General features: G+C 39.1%; 1 protein-coding gene across 3 annotated transcripts in view; it reads left to right on the top strand.

Annotated features, from left to right (window-relative positions):
• GRM5 (glutamate metabotropic receptor 5) overlaps positions 1-23,821 on the top strand; it is a 443,750-nt gene that overhangs the window by 369,935 nt on the left and 49,994 nt on the right. For all 3 annotated transcript variants that reach the window (XM_070425829.1, XM_070425827.1, XM_070425828.1), the window contains exon 8: positions 18,408-19,347. In XM_070425829.1, coding sequence (XP_070281930.1) covers positions 18,408-19,347 — 940 coding nt within the window. The remainder of the gene's footprint in view (positions 1-18,407; positions 19,348-23,821) is intronic.

Below are 23,821 nucleotides of genomic sequence, written 5' to 3'. Positions count from 1 at the left end.
GAAGGTTTCCTGGAAGGTCTCCCAGTCTAATTAGCATATTACTCTTTTATTACTATAGATATATTTGTCTGTAAATATGGTTATGATTGCAGATATGAGTAGGACCAGGTAAAATTTTATAGATTGGGCCTTTTATTACAGATGGTTTGCCATGTATGCATTTTTCTAAAGAAGTAAAAATTACTTTAAAAAATGTTTCAGGAAGACTTTGAGAAATTTATAGTATCTGCTTTTCTTCCAAGAAAGTTGTCACTTTTATGCCAGAGTGAGAATTATTTGTATGCTTTGTATGTCAGCATTGGGCCACTGTGACTGGGGGGCACTTAGCTTGACTTGAGAGTAATTATCTTGCTCACTGGCTGGGAGGGAGGGTGTGAGGCAGAGGAGATAAATACTCGGTTCTGGATTATTCATAGATTGCTGACTTTCTGGATTGATTGTGCAAGCCCCTCCTTTTATTGATGTCCACCTTCTGTTGAAAGACATCTACCCTGGGAGAGAAATGAGATGAAACTCTCTTTCTTTTCATTGTAAAAAGCATTTGAATTCCTAAGGTGTGATAAGGCCACCCAGCCATCCACAGTCAAGGTACACATTTTCATGGAGGATGTTCCCACTCTTGAATAAATTAAAACCATTTTTTTCTTTTAATTTAAACTTTCTTCTATAATGGTTTTCTTGTTATTTAAAAGCCAGGTTTTTTGAAACTACTTCCAAAGCTTTTCAAGTTGTATATGTCCTTGGAATGAATTTATAAAAAAGAATTGAGCCCGGCCGGTGTGACTCAGTGGTTTAGCATCGACCTATGATCCAGGAAGTCACAGTTTGATTCTAGGTCAGGCTACATGCCTGGGTTGTGGGCTTGATCCCCAGTACAGGGCGTGTAGGAGGCAGCCAATCAATGATTCTCTCTCATCATTGATGTTTCTATCTCTCTCCCTCTCCCTTCCTCTCTGAATCAGTAAGAATATATTTTAAAGAGAGTGAGAGAGAGAGAGAGAGAGAGAATAGAGTATATATGTTTGTAAATAAGAAAACATGTATTTGATGCTCTTAGAAAGTCTTATTTTCTTTCATTAAAACTTGTGCAGTATAGGGAACTCCATAGATTCTCTTAATTTGAAGAAAGTTAGAGGGAAAGGTACTAATTCAGAGTTCCTTGGGAAAATGTGTCACTTATATTTTTTTATGTTTATTTTTTTTAAATCAAAAACTGAAATATTTTCTATTCAGAAAACATATTTGGATCTAAATATCTTCTATAATTTTAACCCTAAAATATCAATTTAAACATTTTAAAAATGGTTGGGATGTTTGTTTTTTTAAATAAGTTAGGTTACTGGAGTTCTACATGTTACTGGATCACCTGGGGTAATTTTCTGATTGGAAAATTAAGAATTATAGTCAGAGGGGAGGACATGAGAATTTTTAAAGAACATATTCAATTTACTTTAGAAGCCGAACTTCTTTTATCATGTGACTTGTTTTGTATGTTTGTTAAACTATATTATCACATAAGCATTGCTGCTATTGGGACAAACAGTGACAGTTGATTCGGGTCATTTGAATGTCCACTGTCTGTTTTAATTTGTATGTTCGTTTTGACTCTGTCATATGCTCAATCTTCAGTGGAAGTCATGAGAACCTATTATTTTTGCCTGCTCCCTCCTTTACTTTGGAAATACTCTTTTTTACTCAGAGGGACCTTAACTTTGATGTAAGGGATTGTTTCCATTGCCAACTGTTTTCTTCCTTGCCAAGTAAGACAGTTGTGAACTCTTCGTGATGCCTTCCCCAGGATATTTGCAGATGTGGTTGGGAAAAGTCATTTCATCCCCGACCTTTGCATGTCAGGTGCTGGGGTGCTGGGGTGCCCCCTCGCCTGCACCCTGGCTCTCTAATCCTGATACGGCTCTCTCTCCCTCCGATCGCCATGCGATCACAGGGCTGCAGGCGAGGTGGCACCCCCGCGGCTCTTGCTTGCTGCCTGGGTTTCCCGTATGCAAATTAACTGCCATCTTTGTTGGCAGTTAACCGCCATCTTTGTTGGCAGTTAATTTGCATATCGCCCTAATTTAGCCATTGGGAAGTGTAGCGGAGGTACGGTTAATTACCCATTTCATCTTTTATTAGATAGGATAATTGTAACTATCTTAAGCATTATTCTTTTGAATCTTATGAGGTAAATATTACAATTTTATAGTTAAATTAAGACACAGGAAGATTTTGTATGTTGCTCAAGATCATAAAACTAGTGGAAAATCAAGCCTGGGAGCTGTGATTTCACTATTTTATGCTTACCTGCCTATCTTCACAATAACATTTGGAGGCCCTGTAGTTTCAGAAAATTATAGGAAGAGAAAAAATTCAGCTTTCAAGTGGTCATATGTTACTTATTGCCAGGTCGCTCTGATATTTTTTTATTTCAAATGTGCTTAAAATGAACTGTTTATTTGATTATTATAATTAAATTTGAACAAGGATAGGGGTTAAAGATATTCTTCCCATTTATTTAGTATTATGTGTTTCTGATACTTTAGGGGTAAGAAATGTGTTTATTTCTATTAAAATAATTGTAATAAATAGTTCCTATTAATATTAAAAATTGAACAGGCTTTCAGAATGTTGACATGTTATTTCTTGGCTTCTAGGTTAGGTAATAATCTGAATAGAAACATCCTACATAGTTGTTCATTCAGCAAATATTCTTTCATCAAGTCTCTACACTGTTTTCAGCACTGTGCTAGTTTCTAGAGATAGAAATACAAAAGGAAGGTATATGACCTTCAATTTATATGGACTCAAATGTCCTTAGTGGAATAAGGTTGACTTAAATAAGTTAGTATAATGAATGAATAAAAGAGAGGGAAAGAATGAAGGAACAAACTAACAAACAGGAAGGAAGGAAGCAATGAGGAAGAAAAGTGCTAGGACAAGAGTAAACATTGATCACTATAGGAACATCGAGGAGAGAATATTAACCTGGTCTTGAAAGTTTAGTGATGCCTTCTGGGAAGAAGTGGAATCAATGCATGTGAAAATTAGTTAATCGGGTAAAAGGGAGAGAAATGTTCAAGCAGGAAGGAAAGACCCTGCAGACCCATGTCCCATTTAAGAAATGTGTATTTTTTACAATATCACAAAGCAAGTGAATCACTATTTTACATTCATCTTTATACCAAAGTCTATTCTATGGGAGCTATCCTTTTCTACAGAACAAACATCATAATTATGACCAGTTGTAAAAAAAAAAAAAAAAAAAAAAGTGACCACTTTGTCTAACTATAAAATTCCCAGGTCCCTAAGTACTTCCTAGATTTTCCTTGTTAATTTTGCTACATAAACATTCAGCAATACAATCTAAGGAGAGGGGATTTATGACAAATAAATTATCTCCAATAATTAATCTTTATTATCTTCCAATAGCACAGTGGTTTAAATCAAAAGTCTTTGGAGTCAGACATATCCATGTTGAAGTCCACATTCTATCACTGCCTCAGTGATAGAATGAATTTAAGCAAATAAATTTCATTCTCTGAGCTTCAACATCTTCTTCCATAAAATGGAGATAATAGTAGTAACGAATTCATAGATTGATTGGGTAGATAAAATAGCATATACAAGTTAAGTATCTTTCAGCAGTTCGATTATATTAACTGCTATCTCTCCAGTGTTAAAAATGTTTTCAAAACTATAAAGAAATGAACATAGAGATGGGTGGATTAATTTAAGAATAAATGAATGAGAGGTAAATGCAGTACTTGCACCCTCCCAGAACCACATAAAAAAATACAGCTAACCTACAGATCAACCATCATTCAGAACCACCTGGAATCTAGCTGAATGAAAGTCCTACAACTAAGGATAAAAAAAAAAGAAGCCACATCAAGACTGGTAGGAATAGCCCTGACCAGTTTGGCTCAGTGGATAGAGCGTCAGCCTGCGGACTCAGGGGTCCCGGGTTTGATTCCAGTCGAGGGCATGAACCTTGATTGCAGGCACATCCCCAGTAGGGGGTGTGAGGGAGGCAGCTGATCCATGTTTCTCTCACATTGTTGTTTCTGGCTCTCTATCCCTCTCCCTTCCTCTCTGTAAAAAATCAATAAAATATATTTTTTTTAAAAAAGACTGGTAGGAATGGCAAAATTGGGAACAGGCTGATCCCACATGGTAGATAAAAATCAGGAAGGATATCTTGGCTGCGGGGTTCCTCCCTGAGGAGTGAGAGTCCCAGCCCCACACCAGTCCCCCCAGTTGGGAGGAGAAGTCCCTGAAACTTCTGGCTGTAAAAACCAGCGGGGATTGTGGCTGAGTAAAATGGAGGGCTGCTGGAGTCTCGGGCAGTTCCTCATAAAGGGCTCAAACACAGACTTCCTTGGACTCACTTCCTCTGAACGCCAATGGGGGAGCAGCTCAAAAGCCATCAGGGATATATGGGGAGGAACTGAAGTGACTGGCATCAGGGTGAGAGCTGGAGAGGCAGCTTTCTCCTAGACAAGTGCTGGCAGAGGCCATATCATAGTCTCCATCAACCTGGTAACACTGTTAGCTTGGTCCTGGTGATTCCCTGAGAGACCACCCCACCAACTTGTGGGCCCTGACAAGCTGTTTCCAGTGGCTTTTCCATACAAATTGTCTGTCTTGGCTCATGCTTCAGACTTACCTAAAACCTCTCAAATAAGCAGTATCTGGCCTTGATGTGCCCCATATCTCTTGCTAAGTGGCCCCAGTTCCAGCACTAGTGTCAGCCAGTCTTGGTTTACATTGTGGCCTCTCCAGATACCTCCAAGCTCAGTATAAGAATCAGCCATCTGCAGATTGCTTTGTAGCTCATGTCAGGTGGTGCCAGATAGAACACAGGTATTGGCTGATCTTAACCTGAACCTACTAGAAGGCCCCAGAGCCAGTGCACACAATGGATAGCTTCAGACCACATCAAAGCACCACCATCCAAACACCTCCACAGGTGACACACTCAAGGGGTGGATTCACAGGCACCAGAGCCCCACTGAAATACATTCTGGTCTGTGAGTGGGCCCCTGTACAACTGATCCTCCACGGTGGTTGCAGTCAGTCCTTGCAGCCAATGGGCCTTGGGGTAAATCCCTCCCATTAATGTGCCAATAGAAATCAATGCTCAGCTACAACAGGAGGCTATATACAGCCCACACGGGGCAGGGGATGCACCTGGAGTGCCCAGCTTGGGTGAACATGGAAGCTGTGCCACTGGACCCTACAGGACACCTACTACATTGAGCAACTTTACCAAGTCTGAGGACATAGTAGCTCTCGCTAATACCTGAAAACAAACACAGGGAGACTGCAAAAATGAGGAGACAAACATTTTCCAATCTCATATTATTAATTATTATCCATACACTGAAAATTTCTGAGTTTAAACATATAGCCTAGTCTCCTCATCTAATCTCCAGACTTGAATACTCAACTGTCTACTTGACATATTTATTAAAATGTCTAATAGATATTGCAAATCATACATTTCCAAAGCTGAAACCTAGGTCTTTACCCTCCTGATTCCCAAGGCTGCTTGCTCCATCCTTAACATTCTATATTTCTCCTGATGGCAAATCCATTCTTTCATTAGCTCAGGCCAATACCTTTGGAATCATATTTTAACCTCTCTCATATCCTTTAGTCCAGTGGTTGGCAAACTGCGGGTCATGAGCCACATGCGGCTCTTTGGCCCCTTGAGTGTGGCTCTTCCACAAAATACTGACTTCTGCGCATGGGCCACGAAGTTTCAATTGCACTGTACATGCGTGCCAGCACATGGTATTTTGTGGAAGAGCCACACTCAAGTGGCCAAAGAGCCACATGTGGCTCGTGAGCTGCAGTTTGCTGACCACTGCTTTAGTCAATTCATAGAAAAACTCCATTGACTCCCCTTCAAATATAGAATTTTACCATTACCTCCACTGTAAAATCCCTGGTCTTAGTCAGCAATCAACATTATTCACCTTTACTGCTGAAATACCCTTCTAACTAGTCTTCTTGATTCTACCCTTGTCCCTACCTAGAGCTACTTCTCAGGACCCCAGGCAGAGATACCTTTTTAGAAAGCAAGCCAGACCATGTTACTCTAAGAACCTACAATGATTTCCTATTTTATTCAAAGTCAAAGTCCTTACAAATTGTTATCTGGCCCCCTTGTTACAGCTCCGGGGTACTTTCCTTTTCACTTCATCTCCCTCTTACCCCAACACATAGGTCCTTTTGTTCTTCTTTAAAATATCTGCAAGTTTCTTATCCTGGGATCATTGGCCCAGTTGTTCTCTGCCTGGAATGCTCTACCCCAGATACCATAGGGCTCCTATCCTTCCCTCCTGCAAGTCCTCGCTGAAATGTCTACCCTGACCAACATGTTTAATACTACAAATTGTCCCCCTTTCCCTCTTCTCTCTCTCATTTTCTCCATTTAATATATAAACTTTTACTCTGTTATATTGTTTATGTATTAATTTATTTTGTTGATCATATATTGTCAGTCTCTCCAGCTAAAGAGGAGGGTTTGTTTTATTGTTTTGGGGTTTGTTTGGGGGGGGGGGTTGGCATGTTTTGTTCACTTGGGAATATCAAGGTCCCCAAATACAGTAGACAATAAATATTTGCTGAAGAAATAAATTACAGAATGGAAGAAAGGAAACAAAGCGAGTGTCTATCATTCATTACATTAGGAACTTTGTTTTCTGCCAGCTAATTCTTGTCTGAATTATCTTCATTTTACAAAAAAAAAATAAGGTTGAAAATGTAAAATATCTGTGCCGTGTTTACACAGTAAGTAGCAAAAGGCTCAAGCCTCACTGTAAAAGTAAATAGAAAGTCTGTGAGTCACTGAATTCTTTCTGAACAGACCTCTAAAGTCCTATGAAAAATTTTGTGCAGCGATCCTTTAAAACAATGAGCCTGAGAAAATTGTTTCAGTTAATGCTGAAAATACAATGATTTTTTAAAAAGGAAATGCCAGGGCTCATATATTATCGGAAATTTGTAAAATGCCTTCTTACTCTTCCAATTTTTCAGTTCTCATTAACTTATACATTTGTTTATCATACCAGATGAGTCAAAAGGTGGAATATTAATAAATGTAACACCATCTGCTCCAGGAAAAAATATTGCTAAACGGCCCTCTCTTGATGGAAGTTTTCAAAATAGGTCCCCAAAGAGAACATAAAGCAGTCTTCCTCTTGCCAGAAACTAAGCAATGAAAAATGTACCCTGTGCTCTTCTCCACAATGATAAATTTGTGGTAATGCTAAAAACAATGTCATCATGGTCAGAAACCATTCTGATAGAGAAAACAATGTGGTTCCATTGATTTCAGTTTTTGATAAATATAGCTTACCCAAAATAAATGATCACCTTCTCCCCCAAGAACATAAAACATTATAGCACAGTGCTTACCACTGGTCTCTAACCCGCTTGGAAAGTGCTTCATAAAGTGCTGGTATATTATATGAGTAATATGAAACAGATAAATGTCTCCTATTTCACCACCTCTTAAAAGTCACATTAAGTTGAGTGAAAATTCAGAGACCATATGTGCTGCCTTGTACTTACAAACAATTTGAGATAATATAATACCATTTACTTGGGGCTGTGTGTATATAAACAGCTAGAAAGATAAAATCGGCCTGGCTTTTTCCCAGAAGAACATAGGACAATCTAATAAAACACTTTAGCAGATGTTGAGTCACTACTGTTTTATGTGCATACTTCTCTTTTTCCTCTTTTTATCACTTCATAATTATTAAGCCCCTGTTCAAGTCACATGTTATTTTATGTGGTGCTCACACTAATCCTTGAGATGTAGACTGGAAGATATTATTATCTTCCCTCCTACAGCTTTAACTGATTTCGCATCTGAACTCTCAGCAGTACTTCTCAGAGATGTTATAATTCTCTGATGACACTATATTACTATGCTGTAGAGGTATTATTCCTCCATGCCTCTGATTCCTGCATTCTAGCTGTTTCCTTTACATTCCTTCTCCCCTCGTCCATGTCTGTACTTCTCATATAGTTCCTTTTCACCTGAAATGTTCTTCAGCCCCAACCCTACCTCAGTTACCTTAACTAAAAAGAAATGAGCCTGGCCAGTGAGGTTCAGTGGTGAGCATCGACCCAAGAACCCTGTCAGGGCACATGCCTGGGTTGCTGGCTCAATCCACAGTAGGGGGCATGGAGGAGGTAGCCGATCAATAATTCTCTCTCATCATGATGTTTCTATCTCTCCCTCTCCCTTCCTTTCTATGAAATCAATTTAAAAAGAACACATATATTTAAAAAAAATGTTGTTGCATTTCCTACTTGAGTTCCATAGGTTTAAAAAGGAATGAACTAGTGGTGCCTCCTTCATAGACTGTTGTGGGTATTAAGGGAAGTGGTGTATGTATAGTGCTCAGCACGGTGCCTAGCAGAGTAGAATCACAGAGCATAACCATGTACTCTTTTAAAGGAATAAACGCCTGCCTTTGTGTCACAATGGTGCAGGCCCAGTGGCGTGAAGGGTGTAGCTGCTCGGTAATGGGCATTGAACTAGGAAGTGAGGGTAGTGCTCTAATTGTGCTAGGCGAACCATTTTCAATATCTTTAATGAGTAGGACAAGACATTACTCTTCCCCTTGTGCACTTTTCTTATATGTGTGGGGTTTGTTCCTATATTTTCTTTTTATAATAAAAGAGTATTTTATTTACTTAAATATATATCAGTAGCTTAATTGAGGAATACCTATAATACATAATGATACATAAAATTCAGGAGCTAGTAGGCATGGGAAGAGAAGCAGGAGGGAAAATCCGTGGCAGAGGAATGCATACGATTTTGTAACCAGCCTTAGGAAAAGGTAAACCCGGGCCTTAGAACAGTCTGGTATGTTTCTAAAAGGGAGAAAAAGTAAGGCTGTGTAACAAGTGCGGTGGGAACACAGAAGGAATACTGTGGGGCCGAGAAAGTGGCTGCAAAAACTCTGAGTCGTATAAAGGAAAAGCTTTTGAAGATTCGGACGGAACAGCAGCACAGGAGGAAATGCCTGAGTAGGCTGATTATTTGCAAAAAAAATAATTTAAGAGTCTGACTAAACCGGAGGAAAGAGACTCTGAAAAGAGCCTGGCAAGCCAGTTAATTAATAGAAATAAATAGGAACTAAATGTAAAACACTCAGTATAACTCATAACATATATGTAAAATTCATTGATAGTCTATTGGTTTTAAAGTGATGACTTTAATGCTTTATTCTAACAAAATACAAAAATAGTTTTAAGCATTTTATAGACTCAGTCCTGAAAAATTTCTTCACTGTTATTATGTGCATTTTTCTATAAGGAGTTCTTCAGATTAAAGCCCTCATTATAGGGATGGAATTCTGCATTTATTCTATTTTACATATAGAAAAATCGAGATGCAAATAAATAATGCAAAAGTCTCATACTTGTGGGAAATACTTGTGTGCAAGCTGAAAATGAAGCACATGTATCCTTACTCTATTATCCTCTTCATTAATGAAATCAATCATTCATTCAACCCGTTTAACAGCCTGTGTGCGGGGTTCTGTGCTTGGGACAGGAAACAGCAAAAGCAAAGAAACAGTCTCCTGCTCTCAGATTGTTCACAGTCCACCGCATGAAGCAGACAAGCAAACTCACTGTGAGCAGAACAGTTGTGCTATTATGGGCAACAACAACAAAACAATGGTGTGCAAGGCTGTGATAGGCACAGGGCCAGGGCACTGTGTGACCACCGGGGAGGAACCTGTCATTCAGCCGCAGGGAATCAGGAAAGCCACATTGGAAGAGAATCTGGCAAATGAGAAACAAAAGAGGAGTTAACTAGTGTACAGGGTAGGGGCAAGGTAAAAGTGGAGCACATTGTATTATTTAGATTCATAAGCTGTGTTTTTCCTCTTCATCTTCAGTTTAATCGAAAGTTGTATTTTTCAGTTGTTCCCTAAAATGTTCATCTATGATAATCCTTCCCCCTGGCACTCTGCAGTACTAGTAAATCATCTTTATGCCTTAATTATTAAATGAATCTTTGAATACAGTTTCAAGCTCCCCTATAAAATGTAACCAATAACAAAGAACAAAAATAAAAACTAAATTAAAAATACTGCTCTGAATTGGCTCAACTCTCTGAGGGAATTTTATTTAGTGAATCTAAGCCAACAATCTATAATAATAAAAGCGTAATATGATCATTAGAGCAGACATCCTTCCAGACGTCCTTCCTTTCAGACAAAGCCATAGCGGGTGGGGGCTGTGGCAGAGGCAGCCGCCGCTATGGCGGTGGCCAATGCCTTTGCACAAATTTCGTGCATTGGGCCTCTAGTCTGTAATAAACCTGGAAGGGCTGGGTCTAATGATAAATGGATGGCTGTGAGTCCCCTCTGGACTAGTGTTAAGAATGCCCCATAGTCAATCCTTGTCCTCTTCTGGTGTAGGTATTTGCCCATTCAAAAAAATCTACACTAGAAAATTTCAGGGGCACGAATCCAACACTTGACCAATTAGAGTCTCTGACCAGAAACTCTCAGGACATATAGTCCAGGATGACAAGCTTGCTGAAGAGTTTGAACCAATGTGATTTTTCAGAAGGGAGCATGGATTTAGGTCAGGATAACAAATAGCAAATACTTATACTACCATTAACCGTGTCTTGCCCATGGCAGACACTGTTAATTACTCATAATTCTCTTTTCTAAGTAGCCTCAGGACCCCTTTCAGAGGGACACTTGATCAGTTGGCCTCCCTGATGGTAGCATCAAGCAAGCAAGCAAAAAATCCCATAGGATTTTAATCTCAGCCATAACATGTTAGCTCATATTGCCCCTCTATAAAATAGAATTGATGATTCCTACTTCACTTGTTTATTATAAAGATTAGCTAAGGTATCTAGGAGAGCATCTGACATATCATAGGCTATTATGCTCCTTTTTAAAAATGCTGGCATAAGTGCCCATCAGCAGATGAATGGATTAAAAAATGGTGGTACATCTACACAATGGAATACTATGCTGCTGTAAAAAAGAAAGACCTCTTACCATTCACAACAGCATGGATGGAACTGGAGAGCATTATGCTAAGCAAAATAAGCCAGTCAGAGAAATAAATATCACATGATCTCACTCATTTGTGGAATATAATGAACAACATAAACTAATGAACAAAAATAGAGACAGAGAAGCATTGAACAGACCATCAAACTTCAGAGGAAAGGCAGGGGAGGGGGGGATAAGAGATCAACCAAAGGACTTGTATGCATGCATATAAGCATAACAATGGACACAGACACTAGGGGGGTGAGGACATGTGCTGGGGGTGGGGGTGGCTGGGGAGAGCTCAATGGAAGGAAAAGGAGACATATGTAATACTTTAAACAATAAAGAATTTAAAATAAAAAAGGAAAATTAAAATGCTGGCATAAACAGGAATAAGGCAGCTTCCAGTTGAAGCAATTTCCAATATAACTTAACTAACATTTGGACAGAAACTAAAATTTTTATTTGAGGCAGTGATCAAGGTATGTTTTCACACTAAGATAATGATAAAAATCAATCAACTCTATCATATGCCTTCTCTGCAGAGGACTTGGGGTGCTTTTGGTTTTTTCTGGCTTAAACTAAAAAATGTTGCAATTAACAGCTTTCCTGGGAACAGTGAATCTGAACTTTATAGTTAGATGGCACTGGTTAAAAAGTGACTGCTGTTTACTGCCTTCCTCATTCTTTTCCTCTACCCACACATCCCAGATTCAATGAATTATTCAGAATTAGGTTAATCAGTAAATCATAAAACACTTATCAATACATAATCAATACCAGGAATATTTCTAATGTGAAACATGTCACACTGCTAGATAGTAAGTGTTTAAAGTGGTTACTTAGTTTTGTCCTTTCTTAGTTAGTAGAATTTGACTAAAATTTAGATGCAATGCACTGAATTTAGCCTTCTGTCTATAACAGTACATAACAGTTCTGTAATTTAGAACTTCTTATAGGAAACAAAAAATTTTGTTGAAAATGATTTGATCCATTTGCCAGATGATAATTATACATTTTGGTTATATAGTAAATACATTAATTTGTAAATTGCTATGTTAACCGTATGAGTGAGACACTATGATCAGTACTGGGGATCCGTTTGTGAGCAAAAGAGACAAAGTCCTTTACATCAGGGTGCTTATAGTCAAGCAGGGAGGACAGACGACAGACCTTAACAATATCCTCTCTCCCTCCCTCCCTCCCTCCCTCCCTCTCTCTTTCTCTATCACTCACACATAATTCCAATTCTTCTGAACTATGGATGTTATGAAAACCTTTAGCTTAGCCTGAGTGAACAGATAGTATTACAAGATTGGGGATATGGACAATGCAGAAAAAATCTGAGTCTGCATCCCTTTGCTATCTCAGACCAACACCTTAGAGATCCAAAGCCAGAGTGGTAAAGAGAGGAGGAAAGGCATTTAGGAGGTCTGCGATGGAACACATTTGAATGCAAGCCTGATGCTGTTAGTCACCACTCAACACCTTGTACTCTGGGCAGAACTATTGTTCATGTATCAATGTAGTACACCTGAAGTGGCCTAACCAGCAGCTGAGGACACGTACATCTGATTCTCAGAGATTTTCAACAGTAACCTCCTTTCCTCAGAAATATACCAGGAATAATGAAGCTTGTTAAGGAGTTCCTGCCTAGCCTACTTACAGAATATCAGGCATCTGTCACAGGATCTTTGACTTCTCATTCTTACTGCCTGCACAAACACTTGGAATAGGGTTTGTAAATGCAATAGTCTAGGACTATTAATACAGTAAAGTTAACCCTGTAAGACTAATAACCAAACAGTAAGCGTGAGCACCAGTCATTACTGAGGGGTCGTATCATTTTAGGGGTGTCCAGGAAATCAGAGGCCCCTCCATTTGGTGTATCCAAACACACTGGCGGTCACAAGATGAGCATAGATAATACCATTTTGGCAGTTCACTTTCCCTTTAAAAAAAACAATTGCATTTTCAATATATATTTCACTTCAAGCTATGAAAGGATGGATTGTAGTAGAGAACCATAGAATATGGATCAAGCATGAAAGGGAATGGAAGTGAGAAGTGGATAGCTACTTAAATAGATGTGATCAGAAAATGGGCGATGGTTTTCTAACCAATGGCTGTTTGGCAGTTCTAGAAACCAATGTGATGTGCATCTTCTGAGAAACATGTTTGCTATGAGGGAACTTCACTGACACGATCTAAGATTCTTTAATCTAAAATATGATGGCATATGCTAACTTGATTAAATTTATGATAAAACTATAAAATATATACACTATAGATTCTTAGTAAAACTCTACATGCCCTTCTGGTATGTATAACTTACCAGTATACTAACAGTACTTCCAGTAACTTACTATTGTACCAAGAATGAAACAGAAAACTATTAAATGGAGAAAATGCCCAGAAAACCATTAAAGAGAAGAAAATAAAGAAGAGAATTAGGTAGAATACTGGGGCATTCAGGTGTTTGTAGACCAATGCACATAGTAAAAATAGTAATCAATGAAAATTTAAATGTACATTGCACTAGGGTTAGCATTACCTCAAGATTCTGAGATTTGGTAGATCATGTTCCATGATAGGACTACAGCAATGGAAGGATATTACTCCTTGTACAAAACAGGTCTAATAGGAGTATGTGGGTGGTGGTGGGGGGATGGGGTTGGGAGGGGAAGCATAGAGGGAATATAAGAGAATGATATACCAGCAGGATAGGTATCTGTAAACCTGAAGCTCAAAGCTCTTTGGGTAAGGATTTAAGAAAAACTAAAACTGAAGTGTTGTTTTTAGACGAAGGTATGCTGGACCATCCAATTAACCACTTTGCTTTGGCTTCTGCCACACTTCGTTCCTTCTAGGACTTCCCTCTATCTTATGACTTCCCTCACATATCCTCTTCTCTGCCATTCCCTAAGGTTGGTATCACACAAGACCTCTAGGCTCTGCCCTCATCTACATCAATGAATTTCCTCATTGATTGCTTTCATTTCCACGTCTCTTACTTCCTCCTATAAACAGGTGATTCTTAAAGCTATAACTTCCGCCCTGATATCTCTTCTAAGCCTCTATTTCTATCTTCTCAGTAGGTCATAGATACTTCAAGCACAACATTTCCAAACTGGAACTAGACACCATTCCCATAACATGTGACCCTTTATTTCCTACAGTCTTCATCTTAGTTAATAGCTTGCGACCAACTTGGTTAGAAGCCTCTCTCCTGATTCTGTCTGTCTGCCTTATAATTTCTTTCAATCCTAGTTCTAAAATGTCTTTATTAGCTAAATGTTTTCTTTAGTACAATGACTTTTAGTTTTTTCCTTACCATCTCTTGACTTTTCCTCTTGTGATAGCCTTTCTGACCAATTTATTTTCCTCTAGTCTCCACCTGCCTTCCTGACCTGCCTTTCTAATCCATCTTCCCCCACCACTAGTCCTGTCCATGAGATAATAGAAAGCTTTAGGTAGGATTAGGGTGATCACATCCTGAAATTATTATATAAGACATTTTCACGCTGGATGAGAAGTCAACCTCATAATCTCCAGTTGCCAACCAAGGACCAATTATGTAGTCATTGACCTTGCTTATTCAAACTAAGATTTCTTTATCTCATTCCAAAAGTATTAATCCAAAAATCTCCCGAGTTTAGACCCTCGAATTGTACTTTTATAGGCTCTAAAATAAGTATGATGAACATCCATTTTTGGAAACTCAAGATCTTATCCAATTATAAGTTCAGTGATTATAACACTCTAATCAGAATCCAATTTGCTATTCCAAGAAAATAGTTACCAAAGTCTTTGTGCAATGGCAACATCACTAAACAGAACATAAAGCCTTCTGAGTGCACATTTAATGAAAAAAAAGCATTCATTGGAATGTATAAGTTCTGGTAAATTTGTGAAAATTATCCTATCACATGAGAAGCATGCTTTGTGCACATTTCTTCCTACACATATATCTAATGGGTTTTTTCTTTAGTTTCACAAATAATGTTAATTAGTTGCACATGAAGACTTGAAGTAAAAATAGTGGTGAATGTTATATGCAAAGCATTTAGTAATTAGGGTGTTAATTACATTTATATCAAAGCAATTAAAATTTAACAAAACGGCAAGAAAAAAGAAGAGAGTAAAATGAAAGCCCTTAATGTAAATATTTAGATTTTTCCAGTTGATTCTCTCTAGCTAATGAAAGGAGTTCTGCTTCAGGTATTATATAACGCTTCCTATATCAGTAAATTACTGGGACATTAGTAGCTCGTGACCAACAAGGAAACTGGTCCCTATAGAATTAACTACAGTAGGTAGTAAATTTCATTTTCATATCGGTGTTATAAATAAATTATTAGAAAAGAATAAAAATAAGAATGACTAATTCCTATTTTACTGTTGCAATTAGTTCCTACAATGAACAAATTTATAAATATGAAGCATAACCCTGTGTTACACTAAGGTCTCAGAGGTTGAATTCCTACATATAAGCACATATGTGAACACAGGTGCCTAAAAACATGGATGCAGGTATAGTCATTAGCAATGATGTATACATTTATTTATAATTAACAACATTATGTAAAATAACTCTCATATTAATTTGGGCTACCCACAAACACTTTTTTAGGTTAAAAGCACTTTGTTTCAATATTAAATGTACACTTTTTAAAATAAAACATACATTTTCCTGTGGAAACTATCTTGTAAAGTGTGCTGAGGATCCTCGGCTAACTCACAAATCCTATTAAACCCATAGTGATGGGGGGGGTCAATTGGGGAAAAAGGAGCCTTATGTAAAACTTTAGATAATAAAAAAAAAACATAGTGAATTTAACTATAACACTAATGGGACTCTGAAACCTGAGATCATGAAGAAAAAGACTTGCAAGCCAAAAATAATGAAAAAAAGAATGTTCCCTTTCCTTTTTACAACAGAGCTGCCTTAAAAATATTTTGAAAAACCCACTGCTTCTTTGCTACCATTACTTATTGTTACCTCCCTTAACTACCAGTAACCGCTGATTTTTGTGGCCACTTCCTACAACACCTTTGATCATAAAATATGGGTAGTTAATAGGAAAACCTTACACCTATATCAATTAGTATTTCATTTGGCTGCATATATCAGGGAAAAGAAAAAAAACAAAACAAAACAAAACAGTAGTTTAAGCAAGGCAAATGTAATGTACATAGTCCAGAGTTAGTCAGTGGTTCTCTGGTTAATAGGGACTCGGGCATTCTCTCTCTATTTTCTTTTCCATAACCCAGAACATGTTTTCTGTTCTTAAAGTTATCTTACATTCCAAGATAACTGCTGGAGCTCTAGCCAACATGTTTGTATTTCAGGCAGCAAAAGGAAAAAGCAGGGAAGGGCAAAAAGGCTCTCACCAAGATGAGTCATTTCCTTTAAAAGAGTTCTCTGCTGGCATCTTATTGGCTAAAACCTAGTCACATGGAAAACCTGACTGCAAAGGCTGTTGGAAAATACGCTTTAGCGGCATCTTTTATCACGCCCAATGAAATTGGTCTGTTCCTGAGGATAAAGGGGAGAAAATATATTGGCAAGCAATTAGTAATCTCACATTCCTCAAATAGCCACTCCTCCAGATTACTCAACTCCTTTCCTAATCACAATAAAGCTATCTCAATTCTATTTTTTTATATCTAATTCGCAGGAATGATCTTTCTAGATCAATGGTTCTCAACTTCAGCTGCAAATTTAGAAGCACTTAAAGTGCCTTTAAAAAATTCTGATGCCCAGGCCAATTAAACCAGAAACAATGTTAGTGAGACTCAGGCCACAGTGATTCATAACAATATCTCCTGGTGGTCCCATTGTTCAGCCAAGTTCGAGAACTACTGTCCCAAAGAAATTTTAAAAGAAAGCATGTAACCCAAATGATACCACATTTTGTCACTTTTTTCTGTTGTGTAAAAAAGTGACATTAAAAACAAACAAACAAACCCTGCAAGCCAAGAGTGGAGAATAATTTGGGGAGTGTTGGCACGTGCCATAGAGACCAACTGTTTGCCTTTGGAATCAGTTTTCCTCTACTACACACTCCTTTTTTTGAACACTATCTTCTCTTCTATAACATTGGAATCATATGATTCTCTGAAAACCCTTATTTTTCTATATAGTAGATTCAAGGACAGCATAGATTGATCCAATGTTGGTCATCCTTGATGACTTTTCTCTCCCATATCCCCACATCAATTTAAATACTCTGTATTGCTTCAAATAACTCTCAAATCTGCCCACACCTTTATCTTATCCAAAATCCACACAGCAACCAAAGGCATGTTTAAAACACACAAATTTGACTGTGTCGTTTCCTCTACATAGATCCCTCCAATGACTGCCCATTGATCTAGGACTCTGCCCTGCAAGATTCCCTCCCACCCACCTCCCAGCCTTATCTTGGGTCACTCCTCACACTCTTGTATGGTGACCTCCTTTCTTGCTTACAGTATCTCCTGGCTCTTTCCTTACAATCAATCTGTTTGCCAGACCTACTGAATTCCCAAATGCAGCCAAACCAATACTTTCATTTGCTAATTCCTGTTGAGGGAAGACATTATTGCCCCCATAGACTGGGTCAAGATTCATACTATACTTCTTTTTTTAACATATCTTATTGATTTTTTTACAGAGAGGAAGGGAGAGGCATAGAGAGTTAGAAATATCGATGAGAGAGAAACATCGATCAGCTGCCTCCTGCACTCTCTTTACTGGGGATGTGCCCACAACCAAGGTACATGCCCTTGACTGGAATCGAACCTGGGACCCTTCAGTTCACAGGCCGACGCTCTATCCACTGAGCCAAACTGGTCAGGGCTGATACTATACAGTGGGGCCTTGACTTACGAGTGTCCCAACTAACGAGTTTTTTGAGATACCAGCTGTCTCTCAGCCGATTTTTTGCATTGAGTTGATAGAGTATTTTGAGTTAACGAGCTCCTTAACGAGCTGTCTCGGAAGGAATTAAACTCGTAAGTCAAGGCCCCACTGTACTTCTTCATGGCCTTTATTACAGTTGTAATTCTTCAGAAGCACCAACCCACCCCCTGATTATTTTTTATGAAGGCAGGAAACATGTTCATGTTCTTTACCATTTTGTTTTCAGATCCTAGAACAGCTCCTAGCACAGAATATGTATTAATAATACGGAGATAAATATTTGAGAAGTGAATATAGGAAGAAACGAGTAGCATGGGATTCTGAGATTGGAATGGTAGATTGGAGACAACGTGAAAGGTTCCTAAGCAGCGGCTTGTAATTTCGTCACAACTGGCCCGAGTAAACGTTTCTTCTTTCTGTTTCAATATGTGTCTGTGTCTCTGCAGGTTGTGAGTTGATCCCAGTACAGTACCTTCGCTGGGGTGACCCTGAGCCCATTGCAGCTGTGGTGTTTGCCTGCCTCGGCCTGCTGGCCACCCTGTTCGTCACGGCGGTCTTCATCATTTACCGCGACACCCCAGTAGTCAAGTCCTCCAGCAGGGAACTCTGCTACATTATCCTGGCTGGCATCTGCCTGGGCTACCTATGCACCTTCTGCCTCATTGCAAAGCCCAAACAGATCTACTGCTACCTTCAGAGAATCGGCATTGGTCTCTCCCCAGCCATGAGCTACTCAGCCCTGGTAACCAAGACCAACCGTATCGCCAGGATCCTGGCCGGCAGCAAGAAGAAGATCTGTACCAAAAAGCCCCGATTCATGAGTGCCTGTGCCCAGCTGGTGATTGCTTTCATTCTCATATGCATCCAGCTGGGCATCATCGTCGCCCTCTTTATAATGGAGCCTCCTGATATCATGCACGACTACCCAAGCATCCGGGAGGTCTACCTGATTTGTAATACCACCAACCTAGGAGTCGTCACTCCTCTCGGATACAATGGGTTGCTGATTTTGAGCTGCACCTTCTACGCTTTCAAGACCAGAAACGTCCCGGCTAACTTCAACGAGGCCAAGTATATCGCCTTCACCATGTATACCACCTGCATCATATGGCTGGCCTTCGTGCCCATCTACTTTGGCAGCAACTACAAAATCATCACCATGTGCTTCTCAGTCAGCCTCAGTGCCACCGTGGCGCTAGGCTGCATGTTTGTGCCGAAGGTGTACATCATCCTGGCCAAACCGGAGAGAAACGTGCGCAGCGCCTTCACCACGTCCACCGTGGTGCGCATGCACGTGGGGGATGGCAAGTCATCCTCGGCCGCCAGCAGGTCCAGCAGCCTAGTCAATCTGTGGAAGAGGAGAGGCTCCTCCGGGGAAACCCTAAGGTAAAAGCTGTGGGGACCCTGTGGGCGTGGGCCGCTATTGGCTGAAGCAGTGACATTTGCTTCCTGGGCCTTTTAAATGTAAAATACTTGAGTGAATGAAGCTCTAGGGAGCAGGGTGTTGGGAAAGGGGCTTTGGGCATTTGAATAGTTTTTGTGGGGTTAATTGGATGTGGACCCAGTGACTCAGGCCAAGGCAGAAACATAGAAGCTGAGACCTCTGATAAAGCAAAGAGTTACCGCAAAAGGGGGTGAGGTCAAGAGGGCAGAGAGAGCACAGTTAAGTCATTGAGCCATGGCAAGGCCCTCCAGGTCCTGAGGGGACAGAGATATATTGTGCACTAAATTCTAGTTCACCAGAAAAGATTACAGAAAATTATTAACAAATAAGATGATGCTGAGAACAGAATACCAAGAGCCTCACACATCCAACTGCACTTGCACATGCCCAGCGCATAGAGACATGAGAATATAGAATTGATATTCTAGTTCTTAATGGGAAACTTGAACTCTTTGAGAAATGTCTAAGTAAATGAAAGAGACAAGAGAACACAGTAGCTTTGAATATGCTCTTTCTAAACAACCAGCCAGTCTCCCACTTTCTCTGTTGCCCACAGTCCCATCCCACCTACCCCACCAAGTTCAGTACCACAGGTTTTGTTACTGGGCAGTTGCCATCTGAAAAGAATCTGAAGTCAACAGTCAATGGTTTCCCCCCATGTGAGGGACTACCTTATATGATAAATGCCCCCTAAGGTACTTCAAAAGGCAATGAAAACACCTTATCAGTGGTTTGGGAACAAATTTGAAGGTGTTAAAAAGGCTACATAAGTTATTTGGTTGGGAATAAGGATCTCCTCTCTTTAAGAAGTACATAGTCTGATGGGAAAAATAAAATAGAAGGGGGGGTGGTGAAGGGAAGGCAGATGGAAAACATGCCAGCAGGTTTGAGATATGGAAGGCTTTCTGTGTATAGAACACGACACCTCCAGGATTTATTGAAGAAATAGAAGACATAGTTTTCCCTGAGGTTTTCAATTTAGTTGACTACCTTGCACCAGGTGCATGGAAAGATATGAGAGGCATACAGGAATTAGAAAAGAATTGAGTGGTAAGGATACATGTTAATAATGCATCATTTTGATGTACAAAAGAGCTACTCAGGAAATCATCTGCTAACTCTACAGAGATTTGACAAGTTCCCTAAACTCTAGATAAATAAATGCAAGATAAATGGCTAAATGATATTGCTTGAACGATTCTTTTAACTATCATTTAGCCTACATAAAAAGTTCTATTTTCTATAAACTCTAATCCCTCAAAGCCTGAGTTGTGGTAATGGTAAAGATTCTGTGTCTGCTGAGGACGGAAAAGGACTCACAAGATACTTAGAGTTACCCACCTGGCCCAATTCATTTGCATTTTTAACATGTATCCTTGCCACTTTCAATTCTTTTCTAATTCCTGTATGCCTCTCATATATTTTCATGCCACTTGTGCAAGGTAGTCAACAAAATTGTAAACCTTGGGGAAAACTACGTCTTCTATTTCTTCAATAAATCCTGGAGATGTCATGTTCTATACACAGAAGCCCTTCCATATCTCAAACCTGCTGGCATGTTTTCCATCTACCTTCCTGACTTCTCTCTAAAACATTCATTTCCAGAAACGTCTGCAAGATCAGCCTTTTATGTTGTCTAAGAAAATTTATTTTGTCAAACTTAATTTATCGGCCTTTCTTTAAACTGAAATAAGTCTTCGTAAATAAGTCTTCGTTGGCATCCTGATAGAGGAAACAGTTTGCTACAGGGACAGAATTGTGAGTCTGTGCCTAAGTACCGCCCAAACTCTCTAGGGCGGGCTCCTTCGAGAGATAGCATGGAGCAGTGGTGAAGAGCACTGGCTTTGCAGCCAGGTTCTCCTGAATTTGAGCAGAGACTTCATCTCTTCATCTTCCAAATTGAGATTATAGCACCTACTTCATAAGATTGGAAAGAGAGAAAGGAATAATGTGTGTAAAGTCCAGGCACACAGTAGATACTCTACTAAAGGTAGCAGGATGCAGAACTAACAAGCACTGGGATTGGATCCTGGCAGCATCACTTGCTAGCTATGTGATATAACTGTAGGCCAATCATTTAACTTCTCTGGGCCTGGGTTTCCTCCTCTGATAAATGGAGATGATGAAATACATACTTCATCCAGTGGTTGTGAGACTAAATGGGTTCATATGTGTCAAGTGGATGCCATACCTTCTCCCCTTTTAAGCTACAACCTTAAGCAATAAATTAGATCCAAACTAAAATTCCTTCCTTTATGCCTCACAGGAGCTCTCAAAGTAAGTATTTCTTCTTTGTGATCCAAACTCAGGTGTTCATAACACTAGCATAATAATTATCACATTGAAGAATATGACTGGTTATGCATGGATTTACCTCCCTGTTTAGTTTATGGTTTTATAAAGGCCAATGTGTACTGCATTGCCTATCACATTGGAGCTTAAGTAATGGCAAACTAGTGAACTTGGGTACTTCTCATACTTTCACATTTTATTCTAAATTACCCCCATTACTTATGCTTCTCTGGCTTCAATTCTGCAATATGTCATGAGCCAATTTATTGGGACCCAGGGTACTATTTAAATTTGAACAAAGTACTTCAGTTCATTTCTTCCACTGTAAAATGGTTGATAAGTAATCCTGTTGTGAGTAGTAAATTAAGTGGTATGTGTTAAATTCTTAGTATCAGACATAAAAAGTACTCAATAAATGGCAGATAAACCTTTTAGAAATGTGTTCAATTGCAGGAAAGATTAAGCCAGATTTTCAGAGGCCTATATGACTTGTTTGGTTTCATTTTCCTCATACCACAGGAAATATGCAGGTAAACTGTTCCTAGTATTCCTCCATGGCTCAGTGATTCCAGAGCTAACATCTCTGCTATTCTATACACCTTCTGCTAAAGGTTGCATGTTGGCTGTCATGGTTCTATGCATTGCATCCCTTTGTTAGGGAAAAAAGTCTTCTTAGAGTCCCATAAAAATTACCTTTATGTTTCATGGACGAAGTCATCTCATATAGCTATCCCTAGCTGCATAAGTATAAGAAAGTGTGCATTTAGCTTTTATAGCATCCATAATGGAAACGGAAAGGGAAAAGGGAATGGTGTCAAGTGCTATTGGATAAACCAGTAAGCAGTACATAATAGTAATAGTAGTAGTAGTAATAGAATTGTCTCATGGTCACAAAATATTGAAAGTAGAAACAATAATCATTCCCATTTTTCAGATGAGTTTGAGGTCCAGCCTGGTTAGAAGACTTGCCCATAGACTAGCCAGTTATGAAGCTCTTTTTATAACAGGCCTCAGCTTTTTGGCACTTGAGCTGAACATTTCCCAGAATGTATTCTTCGGAAAGCTATTCTCACAAACTGCTCCATAAAAAAAAAATAAAAAAAACTTATTTGGTTAAACAAATTAAAAAAAAAAAACTCTGACTACCCTTTTATTGGAAGTAAACACTGAGAAGTCTTGAGTGTGGAAACTAATCAGTCATCTATTAATTTTTTTCCGATCTTTTCCCAAGCTTTGGAACACCGAACTATTTTTTTCAAGTAACTCTATTAACATTCCAGAGAATCAATACTAAAAAGGAGACTCACTTGGAAGAAAATTCATCAGAGCCAAAAAAATGTAGACATGTTCCTGAGGCCTAACTTGTAAATCCAATCTGCTGTGAGGCTAGCAGAAAGAGCCAATTTCTACCTCCAGTCATGGAGATCACTTCTGTTTTCTGAACACCTAAGGGAAGAATATAACTAATTCCAGCAGATCTAGCAGTTTACTGGGAAGTTAAATAGGTTCACCCTAGAACAGACAAAAGGAAAATATCCAGTCAGTCATTCAATTCACTGAAATAGCAAAGGGAGATTTTTATTTACAAGGCAGTGAGTCATGAGAGATTTTTTTAATATAGAAACATACCATTTATGCCATCAATGTATAGAGGTCCCTGTGATTAACACTTTGGTTCTAGGCACTAATTTCCAGCACATGTGGTGCAGCATCAAATCATTGTCAAGCAGTTAATGCCAAGTTTCTACTTAAGGCCTTCACTTCGGCTGCAGATTGACAAACAAACACAAAACCAGTTCTGGCCTAAATAAAGCATTGAGTTTGATGAGTCAAAAGTTCTGCTCTACAAGATTCAGAATTTCCAGGGTTGTGAGGCTGAGGTCCTCAGTGGGCCTTTCATAGCTAAATAATAACAGAGGCCTATAACCCTGCATCAGAAATTTTCTCAGAAGGTAAAACCCACCCCTAGGAATTCCGGTGGCAGAAACATTAGTATTACCTCCACCTTAATTTTAGAAACTGCCATTTGCCACTTTTGTTTTAATTAACTAATGAACTTTGCTTTAATTAACATTGTCAGGAGGGCCCTCTTAGGCTGTCTGCTCAAGCAACTGCTAGTCCTTT

The sequence above is a fragment of the Myotis yumanensis genome, unplaced genomic scaffold (genome assembly GCF_028538775.1).
Source record: "Myotis yumanensis isolate MYYU_CA2020_CCGP unplaced genomic scaffold, mMyoYum1.0.hap1 SCAF_10, whole genome shotgun sequence".
NCBI classification, from domain to species: domain Eukaryota; kingdom Metazoa; phylum Chordata; class Mammalia; order Chiroptera; family Vespertilionidae; genus Myotis; species Myotis yumanensis.
This window is presented reverse-complemented; position numbering and strand designations above follow the sequence as displayed.